Source organism: Stigmatopora argus, chromosome 2, assembly GCF_051989625.1.
Source record: "Stigmatopora argus isolate UIUO_Sarg chromosome 2, RoL_Sarg_1.0, whole genome shotgun sequence".
NCBI lineage: Eukaryota > Metazoa > Chordata > Actinopteri > Syngnathiformes > Syngnathidae > Stigmatopora > Stigmatopora argus.
In genome coordinates, this window is record NC_135388.1 from 17494325 (window position 1) to 17519390 (window position 25066).

Here is a 25066-nt window from a genome sequence, read left to right on the forward strand (position 1 = left end):
ACTCTTACTGGACTAAGTTACATCATACAGCATATAAGAACCAGGGTAAAGGGTTAGGTACTCCCTGGCTGGCTGGGGAGCTAAGCCCAGAGCCCAGACGTGCGATAGGCACTCCCAGAATGGGGAGAATTAAAGTAACATTGTCTACCATTGACGGTGATAGATGTCCAATATATTTTGACTGGGAGGAGTGCCTGAATTGGCCTTTTATCTCCCATCAACAGCAGTGAAACATGATCACTCAATGTCAGTCCTCCCAATTGAAATGGATTTAATGTCTAACTGCCAATGACAGTGAATGAGTTATGGCCTACAAGCAACAAAATCATCAGGTATAAGAATATTCCAAAAGATTTGTACTGTTATTATATTTACACATGTCCCATGATAGCATAAAAACGTCAAGAAAATCACAACCAAGAGAGTTCAATTCAAGACATTGGATTATTCATTACAAAAGTTAATGTAAAACACACACCTGAAATTCTATACTGCTTCCTAGGTTGGCAGGTTCACCATCAGCTGTTTCAGTGAGTAGATCCATCTAATGGTAAAAATGAGAAAGGCAATACAATATAGGCTGAATTTCAGCTTCTTGTGAGGGCCATATTCAATTATATTTTTAGAATTTGCAGCGTGTCACTAAAATTTGGGCTGCAGGCCACAGTTGGCCGGTTTGGACACATTATCAAGACCAATCATCGAAATCCAACTAAATCCCCCAAAATTGTTAATGTCAACAAGACTATGTTTTGCCAAGAGCGAGACGGGATCTAAATAATCTGATAGTGAAGTACGAGAAAAGACGTGATATTTGGATTTTCAAAGATGCTTACCATTTTTGGGGTGATGCAAAAGGAATTCAGCTTTGGGGCTTCGGTGATGTGAAATTGAAAAAGACGAAAAATAACAAAACAACGTGGTGCAAATAGAAGCACTGAGGAAAGCGGCCTGCATATAAACATTTGCAATTCAATCAGGAAAAACCCGGAAAGAATGCGTAAAAGAGGTTCAAGAGTAATGGGCCTGGTGAGAACGGCATTATTTGATAGGCCCTGTCACCCAAAGACATCCTCTGTGGGATGATGTGATGTGAAGCAGGACTACTCATCAACTCTGGTGAACAGGCAATCGTGATGAAGAGGAGCTGACAGGTAGAAGACGACGCTGGATCTACTGAAATGACAGCTGACACTTTTGATGATGTGATTCAAGTGAGCATACGAATGTCCTCAGCGAGTGGATTGAATTGGACAAGGGTGAGGGAGGGAGGGAAGGTAAACAGACTCATTTGAAATGAATAAAACAACACAAAAACCCAGACGAAAAACACAAGACGCAAGGAGTTTATTAGGACTGATTTGAATATCAGTATCTTGGGTTGTTACAGAAGCTACTGGTAATCAAAACATTTTGCAACACGATAGGTTGAAAGCAAAGCTGTAAAAGAATGAGTTGTGTTTACTTGTAAACTTGCAAATTCCTTGTAAGATATTACAAACGTACCAATAGCTGTGAACAGAGGCAAATCGAGCTTTTGACTCTTAGGGGACCCACAGAAAGCCACTGGGTATGGTCGTCGGGTTAATATTACAATATTTATTTCTTATGCACTGCTGCATTTTCAGATGCCCTGATGGAAATCCTAAAATGACCATGATGGGGATCTGAACAGAGAGTTAATCTATGTCAAATATAAAGTGCACGTTGAGCAACCGGGTTTATTTTCAGATGGCAGAAGAGGAATCAGACAATCTTTGCCACTGTTTAACGCCAGTAAAACTGTAACACAAAGGAACATTTAATTCAGTAGAAAATAAATATGCAGGATTTTTTTCTTAAAAGTAGAAACAGATTGTTTAAGTTAGCATTTCATGGAGGTACATTGTTGTAAATGTAGTAAATACGCATGATTTGTGTTACTCTTCTTTAGTCTGAGCTTCATTTTCTTCATCTAAGCATTATTTTATATTTTCATTTTGTCCAGTCTAAGCTTCCTCTTCTGTGTTACAATTAAGTTGCATGTTTGAGCATATGCATTGTACTGGGGTTTAAAAAAGATGTACTTTTGAACCACAAGTGGTTGAAGTTGGGTAAGAGACAAAAAAAAAGTTGGATTCGGGAATATAATTATATCCTGGTGAACTGTAAAACATTTTTTTTGGGAATGTAGTCACTAAAACATTGATTCAAACTGAACAAAATAAATATAAAAAGGCTCTTTCAAAATGTTAACCTTGAAAACAAAAACTTTTGAAGTTAAAATATATCTATGTATACTATAATAAAATGTGACAAAAATAGCTTATTGAAAAAAAAAAATCTCTATTTAACTACAACAGGGAAAATGATATTTTGATCCACATCAACTGTTTTCTCTCTACAATAATTTCCAAAGATGTAATTCAAATTAAATTTCTTCATGAAAAAGCTTTGTGTAAAGAACTAAAGAAATCCAATGAAAAGGGAAAACAGAGATATACAAGATTTAAAGACAATATGTCTGAAGAAGTGGGCCGATTATCACATCTGTGCAGTGAGGACGATTAGGTAAGACCGACTAAAAGCGTCCGGAAACAAAGGATTAAAGGATCAGAGTCTCCGTTAGCGTTTCAACCTTTTTTTCCCCTTGTGGATTCATTCATTAATTTTCTGTACTGCTCAGTCTCACAAGGGTCGCAGGGATACTGGGGCCTAACCCAGCCAACAGTGGGCGGTAACCTAAAAAGGTTGCCAGCTAATCGCAGGCCAAAAAGATCACCAATCTAGTAACTAATAGTAGTTAATATTAGATACATTACTCTACATGCACTTGGCATTCGATATATAAAACTCACTATTCAGTCCCAACAAAAGATATTTATCTAACCGTTAAATCTATCTACTGAACAATGATTGGTGCAGTCATTTTACTGTTGGAAATACAAATGCCCTGGATATCCATTTTCGTAAACGACCTTGAACAATATCCTCTGTTTAGACCTTTATATAATGATCAAGTGAGAATGCTGGGGAGAAAACACTGCCTATTTTTATAACACTCACAATATCTCCTTTCTCAACATAATAGTAAACTAAAAAAATAAATAAAACAAGCGGCAGAAAATTGGCCTTACTATTTCATTCTTCTACCTTTGATCTTCTCTTGGAAGATTTGGGTCTGGGGTCTTCTGCTTGGGCAAATTCTGGGGAACCAGGTGGATCAGAGGGCGGGCTGGGAACCCTGTCTGTGTCAGGGTCACGTGACGTGGAGGGTCCCTCTGAGAAAGAAATGTCAAAATGTTATTTTTTAAAAATCCTTTAGAAATTGCAGTTCCTATAATATCTATAATAAATTACTTAATTTGTCAACTTCACTTTCAAATAACAGAACAGTGTTACTTTATTCTGAAAATGACACTGAATTTAGCAAATCTTGAAATGGATATGGGCAAGTATATTGGGCAAACTTAGTAAATTGTGTGCAAGAATGTGCTGTGCCATTTTGTAGCTTAAGGTCAGTACTCTGTAGAATTCAACTTTCTGTTTTTGACAGAGTAGCGGTTGTGTGGGGATAGAACAATGAAACCGACCTACTCTAATCTGATGAAGAAACATGGCTTTAACCTGAATCAATAAACTCAAACCACACATTGACTGTGTATTACAGAGGTCAAACGTACTTGTTGGTAGCTGGATGTTCTTGTTGTAGCTGGCAGCAGAAGACATGGCTTGACCTAGGGCTTGGTTAGTGCCAAGAGGAGCTCCCGGGCTTGGATTGACGTCTCCTGCGCCCGCTTTGGACTTGGAGTCTTTGGACGGTTTAGTCCACATCACACTCTCTTTCACCTGAAGTGCTAACCCCAATTTCTGGGCCATTTCTATAAGCTTTAACAAGGAGGCAACAATTGAATAATTAAAAGCAGGGTTCTCCAAACCGGTCCTCATGGGCCAGCCGATTCAGTACAGACAATTTAACCAATGAGGTTTCTGCTAAAACATGGAGCACCTGACTGCAAACAACCAATTAAAATTGTAAACCAACAGATTGTCTAATTTAGTTGGAATTAAATCCTTCCCACATTTCGGCCCTTTGTGGATCAGTTTAGAAACCCCTGAGGTAAAGGCTTTAAAGGAGCAATATGTAAGATTGGTGGCCAAAAATGGTATTGCAACCAGGATCAACATAGTGAAGCGCACAGCTTCCCATCCCCTTTATGCTTCCAGATAAGTGCTTTGTAGTGGCGAATCAAGCAATAACATGCTAATGTTGCCTTTTAAACAGAAACTAGAAAATGAAATTTCTAGAGAAATTGCATGAATAGCTTTACTGTACTGACTGGTGTACTGTTATGTGGGAGGTAAGCACATGAATGTACAAGTTTGTAGTACTAGTACAGGTAGTTTCAGTACTAGTACACATTCAAGTAGGACTAATACATGTGCTTGTAGTACAATTCCACACATTTGCAGTACAAGTAAATGTTAGTACATGTATACTTATACAGTGGTACTTCGACATACGAGCACCCCGACATACGAGCAATTTGAGATACGAGTAAAATTTCGAGCAAATGATTATCTCGAGATACGAGACAAATTTCGATATACGAGCAGACAGGGGACGCGAGATGCTGCTCATAAGAACATAATGGGCACTGTCTCTCTCTCCGCAACTCCCTCGTGTAATGTCTTTGGTCGCAACTCCCTCTTTGTAGTAGTACAATTACACAAGTACAAAACACGGACAAATAGACTCAGGGACAGTTTTTTCCCAGAGCCATCAGGGCCCTGAACTTGCATTAGCACGACACACAATCCCTTCTGTCCAATAAAGAAATTTGCAATATTTTAGAATTACCTTGCCAAGACGTGACTTTTTAAATTACTTATTTATGTTTTATTGGGAAACACGCACTTTGTGGAGTAGCACCACTAATTTCGTTATACGCAGCTGTTGTATAATGACAATAAAAGGCTTTTGACTTGACATTGACTTTGAAGTACGCATACTTTTAGTATCAGTACACGCACGTAAACAACATAGTACAAATCACACAGGACAAAAACAATAACTTTTTCAAGATGACAGCTTTTTAAATGTGAAAATCCTTCCATAACCATTGAGGATCGTGTTAGAGATATATTTAAAAAACATGTTTCTTTAATGTCTAATTGAAGTGCAAATCTTACATATTGCTCCTCTCATAACAGATATCACCACATCAGCAAATTTTGTACCTCAGGGTCAAAGTCAAAGCTACTATTGTTGTCTCTCAGTGTGTTGACTTTTTTCTCCATTTCCTCGTACTGATTCAGCGCTCTAATCTTGTCGGCATGATTGTAGAGAAAAACTGCAAAGTTTAAGTTGACCAAAGGGTTTGATCTGTGGAGAAGAGTTAAGAGGAATGAAACACTCCAAGTAAGAGGATTAATAGGAAATGCAATAGAAAATAGAAGATTGTTTACTGGTCCAGATTGACAGCTTGCTCGTATGCTCTGGTGGCATTCTCATCGTCATCCAAATTGGTCAAAGCCACTGTTATCAAAAGAATAAATGTTTATTGCCATCCTATAAAATGAATTCATTGCCCGTGCAACGTAAAGGGTATGTTTTATCATTTGTGAACCACTCTACTAAAATCAAACATTTGGGGTAAAAAACTGAAAAGTTAAGTTTTTTTGCAATACCTATTGTTTTGATAAGCTAGTCAAGACTACAAATACAATTAAAATTGGTGAAGAAAAAACATTTAGTTTCCCCTTTTCCTTCCACCGAATTTAAGGGGCTTCCAAAAATTCAAGAAAATTGCGAAACATGAGACATGTTTGACTTTCCAAAGTCGTGAGCAACCATGCTTTCTTTCCCAAATAAATACTCTTGACCTTGATTTTGATCATTCATGGAAAATTGACACCACCAATATGTCACCCTGGGTATTTCATTTAGGAGCTCTTAGCTGTTAACATAGTGAAATTAGCAGAAACTGGGCAACTTTGGGATTTTTTTTTTGGACGGGTCTGGAGGAAAGGTAATTGTTTTTGTTTTTGGTCACCTTGTTGAGGACACTAAAATTGCTCATTCATGGACTCTCATGATTGGATAAGACTGAAATTTGATGGTATATTTTAGGGACGCCTATAAACCAATTCTTGGAACTTTTTGCCTTAGGGTTGATGTTTTAACTGTGGACTTATTGTTGCCTGTATGTTTTATGTTAGCCTTTAGATGTCATGTTTGCTCTTGCTCATGTTTTGCTCTCTAAACTAATGCCCATTGGATAAATATGTGAACAGATTGTACAATGGGTTCTCTATCTGAAAAAAAACATGGTGCTCATTAGCTTACACAAATAAAAAATCCATAGATTAGCCACACTAAACTACAGGCCTTCACATTCAAAGCGGGAAAGATAAGTGGCTTTTATTTAAAAAATCAGGGAACACACAATGCATCCAGGCGGTGTCATAAACTCATTCTGACAGCATCCAACAAGCTTGTGTTTTTGCAGGAACGGCTAGTTTTTGTGCGGTTACCTGCCAGCAGCATGTAGAGCTCGCCCAGTCGCGAGTTCAGGTTGATGGTAGCACTGAGGTAGTGGAAAGCAGAAGCATACTGCTGCATGGTAAGGTGAACCAGCCCCAGGTTGTACAATACTTTCCAGTCAAAAGGAGACAAGTAGTGAGCTCGCTTCAGGCAGCTAATGGCCTGGAAGAAAAAAAAGATAAAAATGCGATAGATGTCAGAAGCTGAATGTTTGACAAGTAACTCAATAAAATATAACATTAAGAAAAACTAGAGGGATTCTCTGCAGACCTAATGCACCAGTCAAGGTCTGACCGTCAATGTTGAAAACGGAAAAGAAAACTTCTTTAAATTTGACGGTGGGAGAAATTTAAAACTAAGATAGGAAAAGAGAACCCAATCTGGTTGGATTGTGTCAGATAGCAAATATATCAAATATAACAAAATCATGTTTATTATTAATTCCGAGCCAAGTTCTCTATTGTGAATAGCTCAGAAATGCAACTTCATTAAAGATGGGGGCATGATGTGAAAGTAGCTAACACTAGAATTAATGATTATGTACAGGAACAAAGTGGATATTTGCAAAATGATAGCTAGTGTGAATATGCACCAACCAATCACCTTACCCTGAATGAATAAAGAGCCTGAATTGAGTGACGTTTTCATTGTTACACAGCTCTGCCCTTGGGATTGGCTAATTTTAATGAAGTGCCGTGGGAAGACAGACACAGATGAAATATATTTTCTGAACATTTGCATAAAACAAATTTAGCATAAAATGTCTCATGTACAGATTAAAGCTTTAAATTGCATGCAGATAAATGTATAGCTGCAAAACAAATACGCTAATTTAAAATCCTGAATGTCCTACTTTCAAGTACCAAAACATGATGAAAATAAACCAAACCATTCTCTTGTTTGTACGCTCCTTTTGTGGATTACTACCTGGAGTGGTTTAGAAAAGAGCTAATCCAAGAAGAAAACTACTTACAGCAACATATTTCTTTTTGCCAAAGAAGCACATGCCAATGTTGTTCCAGAGAGGGGGGCTTTCAGGCACGGCACATGCCGCAACCCGGTACTTGTTCATGGCCACATCAAAATCCCCGTGGGTCTGCATCATGCTGCCTGCAGCCAGTATGGCCTGCAAATAAAAGCAATCCATTAGAAGAAGCCCACGTCACCCTGGAAAGAGGGAGAATGGTGGCGTCATCTATTTGACAGGCAATGACCTTTTTTATTTTGGGATTATTCAATGTCATGCTATCAGGCAGGTTAATCTAACCAAAATAACATAAAGTCTCTAGCATATGTGCACGGGTGTGTAGTACATACTTTGTAATTGTTGGGGTCGAATGTGAGGGCATTTCCAAGGTGCTCAAAAGCTTTTTGGTATTTACCAAGCTGGAAAAAAAGTGAGTGTGTCAATCACAGTAGCACTAAAATACCATTTCTCCTAAGTATACATGATACCAATAAAAAAAAATTGACCTACAGAGAGATAGAGCAGACCGAGGGTTGACAGTAGTTCCGTGTTCTCTGGAGAGAATCTGAAAAAGAGGATGTGACAACAAAAAATGAAACAAATAACACTTTAGCAATGACTGTCATTTTATAATGGCTCAGTTTAATCATGAGCAAGCATAGTTAAAATTCTGAGATCGTGCTGATTATTCAATCAGGACCGGTTTCAACGCAATGGCGGCATATTAATTGCAAAACGAATGGGGGGAAATCAGAATTTACATCAAGCTCTTTGCGGGTGGATCTCATTTAACAATAACAGTGCTGGAGCACTTGATTGATTCATTTACTGCCACCAGGAGGCAGCTATAATGAGCACTATGACATGGGTATAATTTAATTATGCACACCAAGGTCTGATGTTTAAATTTTCAGCATATCAATTGAGGTGGAAATGAACCCAATCAATAGAGAAATGTAAACTTCTCCAGGTGGAAATGTCTGAAATACAGACTTGACAAGTAAATTTTAGCATATAAATGACGGGGAAATATTCAAATTAAATCAAACAAATGAAAATGCTGGCCATATGAAAGGTGTATGTTTCTAAGTGATTTAGACTGTTCTCCTGCTATTCGGGGATGCTGCCACAAGAGCAAAAGAACAGACTTGTGGCAAAAAGTAAAAGATGGGTATCCACTAAAGGTGCACTGATTAATCTGTTGGTTGATTGAGCGATTGTGATCGGTCACTCACCAAAGATATAACTGAACTTTATTGCTCATCTCATCTACAGTCAGTAAGCTGCATTAGCCCGGGGACATCTGTGCTCATTAAAGTAAAGCTGTTGGATATTTTTATACTTTCACAACTCTAACATTATGATAATTGCTATTTTAACGAGGAAAAGGGTAAAATTTGTATTGAAGTTTCAGACGCATGGTAATTTTTTTGCGGCCATGAGGTAGCCTCATTACTTATTGCCTTTCCTTTGTAAATTAATTTTGTCAGGTAATACCCGTTTAGTGAAAACTCACATTTGGCTCATATTGAACCTGTTCCACCATTGAAAAAGATGTTAAGATGTGAAAAAAAGATACTGTTAGACCTGATTTATTTAGGAGTTCCCATCTCCAGAAAACTATATTATCAATTTCCTTAAAGCTTTTCTTTTTGTAAAGCAAAATAAAGCTGCATTGTAATTTTAGGCAAAGGAAATTACTACTTGAAAGCTGTTTGAAAAGAGAAGTTTTTAACGGTGTTTATGAAAAACCATCAAGATTAACAGGTCAGGTTTAAAAAAAAAATCAGTGATCAGAAATAATCTGATTTTTTTCCCCTTACTATTCAAATATTCTACTTCACTAGATTCACGGGCCGCTGTGGATGCAAGTCTTTAACCAATGAGGATGGATACTCCTGAAACAAGCAGCACATGAATGCAATCAACAGATCAGACTTGTAAATGACCAGATTGGTTTCCTCTAGAATGGTTTGGGTTGAAAACCTGCATCGACTGCGGCCCTTTCTGGAATAGTTTGCCCACGCCTGTTCTAGTACAAATATGCCCCGTCTTGCCTAATCTCTACCAGTTGGCACACCACGTCCAGCACAAGGTGGTTTCAACGCCAAGTTTTCCAACAAATGAACTCTTTTAAAATGCTCTTATGCTGATAAAGTTCTAACAGTGATTTTTCACTTGGCAAAGCCAAACACAAATTAAAGTCTGATGTGACTTATATTTGTTTGTTTTCGTCCATTCTGATTTTTTTCACTTGTTTTACTCATACTTCAAAACAAAAAGGTGAAAATACAGTAATACTTTGTTATAAAAAGACAGAGCAATACAAGCAGTTTCCTAATATGTGCTCTACTGGCATCTGGTTGATTTGTTGGCAAGGTTAGACAAAACCCCTGAAATTTAAACATGAAACTTCAGGCTAAGATGATGCATTCTGAGGAAGAATGCACCACAGATTTATGAAAATCTGCATATTTTCATGTAATGTTCTCTTTTTCCCAGATTCAAAAACAGAACTCAGCTTCCATGTCATAACAGGCCATGCTATATCAGTCAATGTTTGTTCCTTCACACCTTTTTAGTTCACTCTCACTAGTCATTGCTCCACCAAAGTTCATTCAATTGAAATATAAAGTTCAGTGTATGCTGTTTGTTTTGAGTCCAACTTGAGCTCAACTTACTCCACTCCCCTCTTATAGACATCAATGGCTTTGTCAGTTTCACTGGCCACCATGTGGACTTTCCCGAGCATCATGAAAGTCGTGTCATGTTTGTTTAACTGTAGAGCGATGTTGAGCTGCTCCTCAGCCTGACAAACAGAAGACAAAATTCCCTTTTAAATTTAGAATCGTTGGAAATCTATTTCTTAAGACGGCAGACTCACATGTTTGAAGTCTTTGAGGAAGAAATAGCATACGCCCATATTGTGACTGATTTCCTGAGGTGAAGAAAAGTTGAATTCTTACAACCCAAAAGTATTTAGTCCTTTAGTACACATTTGAATTGCTACTCATATTTAGTTATCTTTCATGACTACTGAGCCTGATTGCTCCAAACTTTAGCAGGCAATATAAAACGTTAAGCCCCATAGCACAATGTGCATCACATAAAGTGAAATTATGCACATATTTGTAGCAAGACGGCGGCACTACTTGACAAGCAAGCCTGCAGACGTGCATGTGGTGTATTATGAAATTACCCTGGCTTATGAGGGGGAAAAGGGGTGGGGGTCATAGCGCTGTACTTAAGTAACCAAATGCAATAAAGCCTGTGCATCTGGTTAAGCAAACTGAATATAGACATCAGTGTAAAATGGATTTGTATATATTGGCCTGCATCAATGAGACACAAGGTTGAGTTCGAGGTTGGGTCTGGTTACTTTTTCCAAATGTAGAAAAGTACTTTAGCTATTAAATTTGAACAAAATGGGACACATCCACTGACAGGACATGACTGTTTTTTGTCTCTTACCCAGTCTTTTTCGTTAATCCTTGCAACTTCATGATAGAATTCAATCGCTGCCTTGTGCTTTCCCAGTAAGAACCTACAAGAAGACAGCCAGGATCCATATGAGAAATGCACACTCTTAATATGCTCAACATACATTTTATTATCCTTCCTACAGCAATAACAGTGGCAGTCACGCTTGGGCTTCCAAACTTTCCCTCAAGAATTTATAAAGCTGAGAGCATTAGAAAAATTCTCCATGTTTAGCTAACTTACAGAGATCTGGCTACTTGCTTGAGATTGTCAGTGCTTCTGGGATTAAGGATAGCGCAGCTCTGAAACAGCTCCAGGGATTGTTGAATCTTGCCCTCAAGACGTAGGATTAGTGCTGTGGCAAGAAAAAAAGGGAACAGACAAACATAAAAGAGCTTAAACTGCACAAAACAACCCTCCATTAAACATCTAAAGCACAGTAAGTGGTCCAAGAGTCACATGTCAGCACATCCTGCGGATCCCATTTTCCAGATATTTTACTTCATTTACATGTGTGCACTAGCTCACCTTGCACATATATGGCATATTCACACAGTCCATTGCTCTCCTGCAACTGCTCCTTGATGATCATCTACAGTGACAGGGTGGGGTGAAAGCGGTAAAAGCGTCAAGTGGTCAGGTATGACTGGCAAAAAAAAGGAAATGTTTCACAATAAACCTTTGGACAATGACATACAACACAAGGCAAGTTCTCTTATTGATGCTTAATTACCTTTTTTGGTCCGCAGATCAATAGTACAGATGGATTCTGGTTTAGGTAATGGATAGCTACACACCATATAACCGTTGTTAGCTATCAGCCCAACCATTAGGTTTAACAAAACGGCTCAACACAACACAACCAATTGTTTCATTCATTGGTGCTTGTGTGGAAATATCTTCACCAAACCTGAGGGCGCAGATTAGTTTCCAAGTTTGTTCCTTTAGAAATGGTTAGAATAGTATCCATAAATCAGGCTTCTTCTCTGAACAACTATATTGATCAATTTATACTCTCTAGCTCACTGTTTTGAGTCTGAAACAGATCCTTAAAGACAACTTTTACTCTTCATTTCAGATTAGGTCAGTAGTATTAGCAGTAGCCCATTTTTGTCAGCCGGGGCTACGCTGGCCTGAGGATAAAGCAGTTCAGAACATGAATGAATGGGGTGGCAATATAAAAGCAAAAACATAACTTAACTGGGAAAAAACTAGAGAGTAAATATGTTTTGGTGAGTATTCGATAGAAATCAGAAACAGAAAATTTGGGATACATCAGATGTGTATGGTTAGGTTGTTGGAATTTTGTTGAATTAGAACATGAAGGACACAAAAGTTACTGAGCCTCGAGTATTCATGTTTTAAATGTGGTTTGGGGTTTCTGAATTAACTACTGCAGAGTCACAGTATTAGAAATAGTGCTTAGTGTGACTTATTTCTTGTGCAGGTACTCGAATATATTCAATTTTGTGATTGGCCAATGTGCATGAAGAGCATAAGGGGGAAAAAACATTAAAATAGGGAGGGTTACCTTGCAGGTTTCATAGTCTTTATGTATATAGTGGTGGTGAATGAGCCAGTTTTTCCTCTCTATTATTGGAAGCTCTGGGGCTAGAGGGAAAAAAACAGAAAAGTGAATAGTATTCTCTACTTCCAAGATGATTACCATTTCTCATTTACATCATGTCTTTGTTGACGTCTGAATGATTTATCCTAGGAGTTCCCTCCTTTTGCAGTCATTAGAATGTCTTTGAGCCAAATCCACATGGCCCGCTGCCAATCACAGCTTGTAAGCATTTCCCCCTCTTAGAAAAGCACCGCTCACTCTATTTGAGGCCATTTTCAATTCATACAGTCCTAATTTGTCTGATGAATAAATTATCTACCACCCAATTCAACAGTCAGCAGACTACAGACGTTAACGCTGCGCAAGAAACGGCAATCAACTCACAAGTCACAATGCCACACTTTCAATCTTGCTAACATTTCAGCAGGTAAGGATCGTCTGCTCGTTGCCTGGGCAACAATGCCTCTCACTAGTCAGGTACTGGTGACAGAACGCAGGGGGAATTGAGGAAGAAGACTCGATAGCTGGTTTGTTAGAAATGGGGCCACAACAGTCCAAATCTTCTTAGCAGTAAAGGGCAAATCTTTATTTTCAAAAGGAAACAAGTCCAATTTATATTCAAGTCTATTTATAGGGGCTAATAGAAATGAGAAAAGCAGTGTTCAGCTTTAAATCTGTCACTGACATTTAGGAATCTCATTAATGAACCGCCTCTGTAAGAATAGTGCGAATTACAACAAAGCTCTCCTCAGTTCCTTTGCTGTCAGCACTTCAAGCGGTGCTGCTTTGATTTGCCGTTGAAAACGCAGCCACTTCCAAGTTGTTCTCTGAAATCCTCTCCATGGCTGCATGAGCTTCAAGCGCATGCACTCACTTGGTCAAGATTGGGAATGGTCCTATTTGCAGTGACCTAATCCGCTTGCTTCCTGCTGAGACAGCAATCATATTCTCTCAGCTGTGGCGCCAAAGCTCCTCGGTGTCAACTACATGAGATCTGGTGTGCAACGATGGCATACATATTTCACATGTATTCCTGCAAGTGCTGTAAGAATAATAATAACAAAGAAAAGTTGCCAGGAAAGAGGGCACAGCATGGAGTCTCCTAAAATAGTCTTGTGTTGAAAAACTTCACCCCACACATGCTGCAGTTTCATTTGCTCCTGTATATTTGATCAGGCTAACGCTTGTGCGCGCCTTAACTCTTCTAATGGGGAAGAAGAGCCGACAAAACCCATGCTGAGATCAAAAGACACACAAAATGTAATGAAAATAAAGTTTGGCCTCCAGAAAATGTCATTTCTGCATTTAATTCCTTCTTGTAATTTTCAGATCAAATGTAATTATGTAGTCAGAATTTGAGTTCTACACACCAATGGTGAAGCCGTTTTGGTAGCTTTTAGCTTTTTGGTTTTATATATTATAAATCCACCACAAGTTTACTGTATAATTAATTTGTACCAGCAAAGTATTTTTCTTTTTCATATTGTGTGGTGTACCAAAGTTAAGTCAGGTCAACTACAACTGGGTGTGCTGGACGTCTAGTGGTTCGCGCGTCAGCCCCACAATTTCTTAGATCGTGGGTTTGATCCCAGGTCAGGACCCTCCTGTGGGGAGTTTGCATTTTCTCCCAGAGTATGGGTGGGTTTTCTCCTGGTACTCCGGTTTCCTCCCATTTCTCAAAAACATGCATGGTAGGCTGATTGAACACTCTAAATTGCCTCTAGGTGTGACCGTGAATGGTTGTCTGTCTCCTTGTACCCTATGATTGGCTGGCCACCAATTTGGGGTGCCTGGTGCCCGTAGTTAGTTGGGTAAGGCTCCAGCACCCCCTGCAACCCTTGTGATGATAAGCCGTATGGGAAAGTATGCGATACGAGCTGACCTCATTTTCTAAATAATTATACTTGTAAATATGTATAAAATTCTCAGTTCCTTATACCATTTCATTTAGGCTCATTTGCAAAATACTTTAAGACACAAAGTTTTACGTCAGTCTCAATCTATTTCAGAAACTATAAATAATGGAGTCGTTTGGTGGTATAATTATTTTTCTTCCATTTCCTTGCATCCCTTTCATTTAAAGGCCATTTTGGAAAAGGACGAGAGCGACCCCTGCAGGAGACTTGGCGTCACACACGCATCAATGTCAAGAGAGATATAGTAGATTGTATACTACATACAGAGTAAGCGGATCATTCATTCATTCATTTTCTGAACCACTCTATCCTCATTAGGGTTGCGGGGGGTGCTGGAGCCTATCCTAGCTGACTTCGGGCCAGATGCGGGGGACACCCTGAATCAAATTGGTGGTGCCACTCCACAAAGTGCATTTTCCCAGTAAAAACATATATAAGTAATATAAAAATATAAAAAGTCACATCCGAACAAGGTAAATTCTAAAATATTGCACGATCCAAGATATTGCACATTGTTATTGCACACCCCAAAGTTATTGCACAGAAGGGATGGTGTGTTGTGCTAACAGAAAACAAAACACCAAACTGGAGAGCAAAGAGCCGCTGCACCTGTGCGCGCCACCATCTTGGATCTTCTTATAGTGTCCAATCAGCCTACCATGCATGCTTTTGGAATGTGGGAGGAAATCAGAGTACCCAGAGGAAACCCATGCAGGTGCGGGGAGCACATGCAAACTACAGAGTTGGACCGATCTGGATTTGAACCCAGGACCTCAGAGCTGTGAGGCAGACACACTAACCACTCATAAGTGGATCATATGATCCGAAATGTGATAGGAAAACACACATTGAAGATACAAATGTTTTTATATCATGGGCGGTTAATTTACCTTTCGGTGCCCAAAACTTTTCACCTTCTGAGACCACTGGAGGCTGAAACACAACACAGCATCATTCAAATGTCTTTACATCACATAGAAAAACCAGCAAGAGACCCAAAACCCCAAATACAATTAGACACATAGGTCACATTAAATCAGTTAATTAATTAGACAGTTAAAACAAAAAACAATTACAAGAAGAAGCAGGAAAAAAAACGAATAAATGGATGAAAGCAAAAAGTCAAACAATATGGAACTTGAGGTATAGGGGCAATTATGATATTATAGCCCTAGTTTAAAGAATTTAACTTAGTACACTTAGACACTCAGGTAATTTGTTCCAGAGATAAGAATAATAACGGGATTATGAATACATAACATACAATTGCAACCTTTGGAATTAAAAATCCACACCGGCTTGTACCATCAAACATTTTTGTAATGGGAGTTGTCTTTTTCTTTTTTTCTTCTACTTTTGCACCACCTGAACATGTTCCCATTGATTGACAACTACACGAAGTCAGCACAAACCCAAGATATTTTTTTTTTCAGCATAGCATTAATCGACGGTTTTATAAAAATACTACATAGAACATTTCTTTAACTCAGTGCTGTGCTGATGTATATTGTTTGTACAGCTGAGCCAGAGAGATTAAACACGGTGTTACTGTTAGCATTGACATAATCATCTTAGCTTCTACTTCGATCCGCTTAAAGAGTCGTCACGTTTTGAATCGTGATCATAAACCCGAACGTATCCTTTCGCGAATTCTAAATTAGAACAGGCTGCAATTATTGCTGAAATTGGAAAGACTTCGAAAACGGAAAGCAAACATTTTACTCACTGGCGTGTGTTGCTCCTTGTCAGCCATCTTGGAGTCGTCAACGCCAATGGCTGTTGCCATGGATACAAATCCGGAAGATGAAAGTAAAATAGAAGGGGCTTTGGGAAGGTACCGCCCCCTACAGTGTCTACCAATTACATGCGGCATATCCGACATACAAGCAGTATGTACTTAGTACATGTACTACTTAGTATTATTACTAAGTAATAAATAGTTAAAGTCATTAAGGATAACTATTTTCAAGACTTCAATTCAATCAACAAAAATTCTATTGGGATTTATTGAATCAACTGTCCCATCGGAAGCCCTAAAAGTAAAAATACATCAAAACACTTTACCCAATGACTTTACATTCATTTTATGTACCGCTTATTCTCACAAGGGTTGTATACAACACATTTTACATTTGTAAAAAATAAAAATAAAAATTTCTGCTCGGCTATGACGTGTCTTCTCATAAACGGAAAAGGTTACATTTTTAAAGTACCTAATCCTTCATATTTCCAGACATTAACCTTGATAGTATCAACGCAATTTAACCTTCAACATTTATAAATTTAAGCAAGAAAAACAGGATAGAAAATGACAATGACAAGCCAAGTCAGTTGATCAGGAATGGAAAAGTTGAAAGAACAAATAAAACTATTTACCAGAGAGTCTGGGGAGGTACCATATCTAGAATGTTAAAAAATGACTAATAATTAACAGACTAACTCAACTACAAATAATCTCTGGCATTTTACAGCCAGTACAAGCCATCTTTAATACATTTAACGGTGTCTAAAAAATGTACACATGACTGTGTTCCTTATGTCTTTAATCTTGGTCTAATTTTCTCAGTAACAGTGAATAAATAAATTTCCATTGAAAATCTAAACAAGTGTGGAATTCTAAATGAATCACAATATATAAAATACAAACATCATCTTATTTCGGATTGTGATCAATTAGCTTCGCCCTTCATTTGCACCAGTACAAAAGAAACTCCCCAATTGTCTTCCCTTCATCTATCATTAAAAGCATACACAAAAAAATATATATCAAATGGGCAAGAGTGACAATAAAAACTTGCCTATAAACAACATTTAAGACGCTGTACAAGCTGAGATTTTGAAACTGACTTCGGCCATCTCTTTTTTTACGTTTGAATCACATTTTAGCAGGTTAAACCTGTTTTCCTTTATATTGTCAATAGCCAGAGGACAGTAATACATTCATCAGGGCTTTCTCCACTCCTCATCTTTCCTCTTTCCATTTCTTTCCTCTAAAAGTGACGATGAAAAAAATATCTAACAAAATCACAATGAACAAGATCTCAAGCTCCAACAAACTTGAATAAGCTTTCAAACATAGCACACTAACAGCACTTTATCATGGTCAAACAGTAAAGTGCTTTTTAGTGGTGTTGCAATGAAAGGTTCCCTGCCTCTTCAGCTAATTCAACTTTTCAAATGATTCTCCATACTATCTCTCATCGTGAGGAGGGTGCTCAGCGTACAATAGAGTACAATTCAAAGCACGTGCAAGCCAATTACAGCTTGACTTGCACATTACTATAGACAGTATACAACCACGCTCCCTTCATTTTCCCCTTGTTTAACAAAAAACTAGTATTTCTTCCCCATTATTACTATTTGTGCAGCAGGGAAATGACTCGCAAAAGATAACCAGGAAAAAGGGAACGGTTTCACGCTTTAGTTCCTGCCAAAGGCTCCCTGAGCAGCCGTCGTCGCAGCAGATTGGAAGCTTCTGTTGCTTATGACGCCACTGGAGAACTCCTGTTGAGCCTTGGTGAAGCTGGCTCCTGTTCGTCTGTACTTTGAGTGGACCTTTAGAGATACGTCATTTCAGTGTTGGTGTTAGTTACTTTAAAAAGTAATTTATTACAAAGAAAGAAAAATATAGTAATGCCTTGCATTGATGCATTACTCCTTGAAAGAAGTAATTAGTTGTATTACTAGTTTGTTAGATGTGTCGGTTTGGATAAAGCCAGCACTTGTGCAGACAATTTTTTCTTTTTACACTCGCAACGGTCGAGTCGTCGGAAATGGCTGGCCTTTATATTCGAAAACAACTGTATGCCCAAAAAGCTCTTCTATGCCCGTCAGAGGACTGCTTTGTGAACAAAATAATATTTGGATAGCGGACCCCAACTATCAAAGCACCACAAATGATCGCTGGCAGGTGTCAACTGCATGAAAAGGTGAGCAATAACAGGCCTTTAAATGAATTTAACATCTATCCTTGTCCATTGACAACAGGAAATTTGAAGAAAAAAAATAGCAAAAAACATGACACCATTATTAGGGGCCATAACCAGAGTGCATTTCATAAAAAAAAAAAAAAAATCATTTTGGTGCCCGGCTTTCGGCTTTTAATTTCATTAATATTGATTTATTAATACTTTATCCGTTTATAATTGTATTTATTCTTAAAAAATATAGATAGCAATAATGATTAATATAATAAAAAAATAATACAACAATTAGACATCACATTTTGGGTCATGTATATCCTACTTGTATAAGAAATGTTACTATTCCAGCCTTCATGACCCAAAATGTAATGTCCCCCCCTAAGTACTTCATGTGATAAAGGTTTTGTATTTTCTAATTACCAAAAAGAGTCCCTTGCCCTTTCAAGGTTATTTTGAGTATATGCATAAATCCAGCCACTCATGTCATTTAGGTGATTTGCAAAATCATGAATCGTCTGTAAAGATGTCAAAAGTTTTGTTTACCATCTTCAAAAGTAGGACGGCCACGACAGCATTGACGGTGAAAAAGCCGGCCACCACCATCATGACCACGGCCACTCCTAAGTTTACACGGATCATGGTAATGGAAGCAATCCAGCCACTGTCAATTATAGAGAAATACGAACACATTACTATGTACAAGCAGCAGGGAGCACTACGTAACCGTTCCCAAAATTATCAGTTAAACCTTGGCCAAAAAAATAAAGGCGGTTTGGTCAGGTGAGTAACAAATGGATGTGTATTCAAGAGTTTCTCAGGGAGAGAAAAGAACCACACACTTACAAAATATAGAACCCTTTAAAGAGGAAAGCAGCAATCTGTCAAAGAGACCCAAAAGAGAAGGATAGAGGGCACAATACAACAAATGCAAATAAGGAAACAATGTCTCAGCCACACAGAAACCACAATCAAGAAGATTACCCATCCAGTGTATCTCTCACCTGTTGCCCCACTTGGGGATCCCCACAGTCTGGATGATGTACACGGCCACTTGGAAGAAGAATACAAAGAAAAAGAAAAAGAAACTGAAGGAGCTATCTGACCTAGGAAGTAAAGACAGAAAGAATTACAGGTACTCGTTGATAAAGAACAACACAATTTCTCTACAATCAAAAAGGCACCCTCCAAAACAGTGTACCTGAATGCCTTGTATACAGGTCTGTACCAGCAGATGAATGAGACGGGGGTGAAGAGAAGGAACCAGAGGATAGACAGACCAAAGTCGATTCCGTACTGAGCGTCCACTGTGAAGTAGGCCAGGCAGGCCAGCACGTTGAGGAACAATGTAGCACTGTGGACTGCGTACATGGGCCGGATCAATGACGTCATGAATAAGAAAAAGATAAGAGTCAAATTTAAAAAATAAATAACCTCAAGACAGAAATCACAGACACATAATTCATTGTTTTGTTGATGATGAAAAATAAACTAAATCGTCAGACACAGGAATCCTAACGGGATTACAAAAAAGAATGAGGGGTGCATCGAAACATGATGGCCATCCATCCATATTCCCCTCTTATCCGAGGTCGCAGGGGGAACAGCCTCAGAAGGGAAGCACAGATTTCCCTCTCCCCACCTCACAAGGGAGGCATCCAGCAGGCACCCCAGTCAGGCACCTCATCTGGCTCCTTTCGAACCGAAGAGCAGACACTAACGACTAGTCTGAACACCCAGTGTAGGAAACTCATTTTGGCCCCTCCTAACCGGGATGTTGTCCTTTCCATCACAACCCAAAGTTTGTGACCATAGGTGAAGGTAGGAATGTGGATCAACTGGTGAACAGTGAGATTCACCTTTCGGGTCAGCTCCTTCTTTAACACGACAGATCGATGCAGAGTCCGCATCATCATAGGTGCCTCAATAATTGGCATGTGTCGATCTTCCGGTTGATTCTTACTTAACTTATACTTCTTCACTTTGGGAAGAAAATCCTCCCTGACCCCCAGGAGAGAGCATTCAATTTTTTTTCCAAGGCGTCACTGTGGTCCCAGATTTTGAAATACTGATCCAGCTGTGTCACGAGGCTGCGAACTACTCCAGTGAGCTGAATCTCGTGGCCTAATGAACCCACCATGACTACTTCTGCAAAATTCTAAATATTTACTGTAATACTGTGGCCAACAAACCAGACCCCTTAAAATCTCAGCTGGGCCTCCATATACTGCCCAAACCAAATTGGTGACAAAAGGCAGCGATGGCCGTGTCCTAACAAATCTGACTTACTGCTATGCGGACCAACCTCTGACACTGGTCAGAAAGGGACCTGACCACCCGTATCTGGAGTTTCAGTACCTCATACAATTGCTTCAGCACAAATGGACATGGACTGTGATTCTAAGGTCAACTTTAACTCCTGCATCAGTTCCTTCAACACATCACACACACTAGTCCATGGGTGGTCAAGTCTGGTCCTCGAGAGCCCCTATCCAGTCTGTTTTCCATATCTCCCTCCTATACCACACCTGAATCAAATGATCAACTCATCAGCAAGCTGTCCAGAAGCTTCATACCGATCCCGATGATTTGATTCAGGTGTGTTGGTGGAGGGAGACATGGAAAACAGACTGGACAGGACCGGACTTGGCCACCCCTGCACTAGTCATCGAAGGTTCATGGTGGAGCCTCTGCCGCTGAGGTCTAGACACATCAACTCATCATGTCTATTCATGATAATATGCCCCACTTGACCATCACTGGCTGAAGATGATCACGTGACATAGCTTGGCCAATCAGTGCTGCGAGGAATTAATATATCTCAAAATTGTAAAAAATCATATTTTATTTTACACCAAAGTAGGGTTTGGTGAATGCGCATATGAAATTGGTGGGGTTTGGCAGCTCCGACAAGGTTAAGAACCACTGCTTTAAATACATCTTTATCACATGGACAGTTCTAGGTTACTTACACATCCAGAGGTAGTACATTCTTTTGCATATCCGGCGGAATTCCTCTGGGATGTCCATCTCAAAGTCCTGGTAAAAGCATGGCTTCACAGGAAAGAACTTAGGCAGAGGAGGCCAGTTGTTCTCAGTGACTGATGTCAAAACCCATAATGTGTTACCTCAAACATTTGCTTGATAACTTCACCAATTTCAAAATTTTGCAAAGATTTACCGCCAGTGTTCTGGGTGTTTCTGTTCTGAAGTTCTTGCTCCTTCCTCTCCAACTCTGCTGCTTTTCTCTCAAGCTCCTCTTGCTGCTTGAGCAGATTAGCCTGACCTGCAATGGTTGCAGCAGATGCCTGCTGGGTGAACAGAAAGAACAAAAAACAATTGTATTGCAGTTGGAGCCAGAAGTGGCATTACTCCTACCAAGACAACTTAAAATGGTTGTGTCTCAAAGTACCTTGCAATAAACTATTAAAATGTCAAGATTCTAACTTGCTTTTTGCCCAAATCAGTGGAATTCACCTTTGGTTTACGCTTAATGGTCACGGATAGTGGATGACAAATGTAAAACACAAAGATGTAATGGCCCTTGCTTGACATTAAAATATTCTTTTAAAGGAGTGTTTTATGCATGATATGCACCTCAATTGTTCATAAAATGGTTTAACAATTCAAACAAAAATATTTAATATTTTTGGAAATACTTTTAACAAGGTTCTCAATGGTTAAGGCAAATTTTACAAATAAAATTGCACAAAAATCTCGTTCTGAATTTCAAATGTCAAGTTCGGAAACAAAACACGGATATCCATTGGAGATGTCTTTAAACAATGGAGACAATTGATAGAGGAAAAAAATGACTACAGAAGGAGAAGTTGCGCCAATCAAAGTGCATCACCTTTTGATGCAAAAGTGATACACTTTTGAGCTTTCCCATATTACTTTTCTGTATGGTAAATTAACAAAAGAAATAGGAACAAAGTTTGTGCCAACATTATGTAGCATTTGGGTCCAGTGTCCAGGGCAAAGATGGCATCTTCAAGCGTTTACATATGTTGATTGGTAAAATGGATGGAGGAATAGGAATTTTAGTTCCACCTCCTGCCATAGCGAAAGAAACGCCTGCAAACGTGGTGCTCATAACTTGGTTGTACTGTATCTTTGTGTTAATATGGTTAATTTAGGGCAGATTGGTTAGCACGTTTGGCTCATAGTTCTGAGATCGAGGGTTCAATCTCTGGAGAGTCCACACTTTCCTGTGTGCAATTTGTTCTCATTTTTATTCATTTGTGCACCGACTTAACCCCGGTGCAATAGAGGAAGATAAAAAAAAATCCCAACTCTAATATCTAAACATATTTCCTTTTCATTGGTTTGGATGTCTGTCTCACTTGTGAGCTCTGCTCGACGGAAGTTTGTAATATGGCTGGTTGAGATGCAACAGCTGAGATGGGAATGGTAGTGTCATTGTGGTGCTTCTGTGAAATGAATAAAAAAAACAGGATTTTAGCCCAAATGTATACAAGAAAGAATTAAGAAGTTGACATAAGTGCAACTTACCATTTCAGTGGTAGCGAATGGGTTGTATTCCCGAATATCACCGAGGACTCCTTGGGTAGCTCGAGTGACTGAGACATCCTAGAAAATAATGAATGGAGTATTCCTACTATTAGTCAAAGTTCTGACTAACAACCACAACAATAGGGTGTATTTAATGTGGAGCAACAAGGAAGTGCTGAGGAAGTGCAGTGGAAGGTCACGTTATCCAAACAACATTAACTTTTGTGCAATATCGAAATAGAAAACAATGATCCAAAAAAATTACTTCAAACTTTATGCTGTTAACAAGTACATTTGTTTCAGCTATTTATATTTTATTAACGTCGTTTTTACCAACATGTTATTAATCAACCATTTTATTTATTCATAAAGTAATGTAAAGCAATATGATAAATACTATAATTGCTTCATCATTCGTCATGTAGGCCAGGCTTTTATGTTAAATTGTAATGTATTATGGTTGTGTCCACGTATGTTGAAGCTAATTGTTGTTGGGCTATTTTTTTTCAATTATCAAAAATAGTTACTACTTGTCCAACAAAGGGTTAAACAAATACTTTCCTTCGCAAATATGGACCAAAGACAGACCAAAGACGAGTATGCCAGCCACTCAAAAATAGCCATAAATGACACCGTATGAAAGCAAAAAGAACATAACACAAGAATAAAGAAAGCAAAAATGTTCCTTACTCGGTGGTTGATATCAGTTAGGATTTTTTTTTCTGATTCATTTATGGCTTTATGGAGTCACACTACCGACACCTGTTGCAAGTCTCACCTGTTCAGGTACTGATTATAGCATATTTCCTAGTCCTGTCTTTATTTTACTAGCCAAAATTTCATGTTTACATTAACTAATAGTGCCGCTAGTTCGGGGAAGAAAAAGAAAATGTTAAGGGCCAAACCCAGCAACCGACCAAACAGGTTTCGGTCGCCTATCTCTAAGAGCCTAAAGCCCTAAACCCAAGGACAAGAGTCTTTCCGCCCATGAAAAGTAGACAAAAACAAAGTTAAACCTGGAAGGGGTTGACGTCCACAGGGTCGGCGAAGGGGTTGCTGTCAAATCCAGCCATTGAGTTGAAGGGGGGTCAATTTTTGCGAATAATAATAACAATAACACAGGCACCTTATCCGACACTGGCGGCAGCTGCTCTTGATGGCGCCGCGGTGGCCTTCTGCGCATGCGTGCCTCGACAGGTAGAAACGTCACTTGACAGCAAGGAAGCGCGTCATTTTTAATCGATTACACGAGCATGATTGGTGATGTTTTGCTTCATTGGGTTCCATTTGCAGTCTCTTTGACCTCGTTTCACATGGGGCACTCGTGCTGTCACGCGACACACTTTTCACTAGTCGCATTCGATCGCTTCCAGTCCCTCACAAGTTAAGTGGATTGGACGACCATTGACGTCAAACCTAACCCGCAGCTAAAATGAAGCTATGTAAGGTCACGAGAGCCTGATAAAACAAAAACAAAACATAACTTAATACAAACTCAGAGCAAAGCACACAGTACACACCTATTTGCTTTTTTCTGTAATATGTATCACTATTTAAATATTCATTCATTCATTTTCTAAATTGCTTTATCCTCACTAGGGTCACAGGGGGTGCTGGAGCCTATCCCAGCTGATTGCTATTGGCTGTCCACCGCCTAGTGCCCAACTCTTGTGGATAAGCGGTTCGATGAATGAATGATATTTAATGTCGTTTGCAAAATTCCAGCGAGCAACACTAATACTTCAGGTGGATGTGAAATAGAGGGCCACAAAATGTTATGTGGGGGGCAAGTTTGAGACCCTTGTCCTATTTGAATGTAATACAAACATTTGAGAAAAATCATCAGAATCTGTACATTTTCATCCAAGATGCTTTAGTTTTCCTCCTTTTTGAATTGGACCTGAATGTAACCTACAGGTAGACAATGTTAAGCCCATGTCAAAGTGGCGGCCCGGGGGCCAAATCTGGCCCGCCGCATCATTTTGTGTGGCCCGGGAAAGTAAATCATGAGTGCCGACTTTCTGTTTTGGGATCAAATTAAAATGAAGAATATAGATGTATATTAAATTTCCTGATTTTTCCCCTTTTAAATCAATAATTGTAATTTTTTAATCATTTTTTTTCTGTGTTTTTAGTTCAAAAATCATTTTGTAAAATTTAAAAATATATTTAAAA

General features: G+C 38.9%; 3 protein-coding genes across 5 annotated transcripts in view; all 3 read right to left on the reverse strand.

The window, feature by feature from the left end:
- neo1a (neogenin 1a) overlaps window positions 1–3260 on the reverse strand; it is a 188710-nt gene extending 185450 nt beyond the window's left edge. The window contains exons 1-2 of the mRNA XM_077591592.1: window positions 3117–3260; window positions 479–544 (exon numbers count right to left, since the gene is read on the reverse strand). The gene's annotated coding sequence lies outside the window, so the exon portion shown is untranslated. The remainder of the gene's footprint in view (window positions 1–478; window positions 545–3116) is intronic.
- Window positions 1333–16264, reverse strand: bbs4 (Bardet-Biedl syndrome 4). Its single transcript, XM_077591713.1, has 16 exons — window positions 16183–16264; window positions 15347–15389; window positions 12505–12584; window positions 11502–11565; window positions 11217–11328; window positions 10965–11037; window positions 10378–10431; window positions 10175–10302; window positions 8004–8058; window positions 7844–7912; window positions 7500–7652; window positions 6517–6688; window positions 5449–5518; window positions 5221–5365; window positions 3663–3867; window positions 1333–3260 (listed from the first exon to the last, which is right to left on the reverse strand). Exons 1-16 carry the CDS (start codon window positions 16240–16242, stop codon window positions 3121–3123), a joined length of 1623 nt encoding a protein of 540 aa, XP_077447839.1. The 5' UTR covers window positions 16243–16264; the 3' UTR covers window positions 1333–3120.
- Window positions 16265–16444: 180 nt separating this feature from the next.
- LOC144067476 (secretory carrier-associated membrane protein 2-like) lies at window positions 16445–24106 on the reverse strand. 3 transcript variants are annotated; one of them, XR_013297955.1, is made up of 10 exons: window positions 23908–24106; window positions 22892–22969; window positions 22723–22809; window positions 21558–21687; window positions 21349–21477; window positions 19578–19737; window positions 19381–19482; window positions 19223–19257; window positions 18923–19040; window positions 16445–18011 (listed from the first exon to the last, which is right to left on the reverse strand). XR_013297955.1 is itself a non-coding variant. In XM_077591295.1 (9 exons), exons 1-9 carry the CDS (start codon window positions 23962–23964, stop codon window positions 17877–17879), a joined length of 993 nt encoding a protein of 330 aa, XP_077447421.1. In that variant the 5' UTR covers window positions 23965–24104; the 3' UTR covers window positions 16445–17876. The 3 variants fall into 3 exon arrangements, 2 of the variants coding, with proteins under 2 accessions (XP_077447421.1, XP_077447415.1); XM_077591295.1 differs by lacking the exon at window positions 19223–19257 and having other exon boundaries at window positions 21558–21684; window positions 23908–24104; XM_077591289.1 differs by lacking the exon at window positions 19223–19257 and having other exon boundaries at window positions 23908–24103.
- Window positions 24107–25066: the final 960 nt, after the last annotated feature.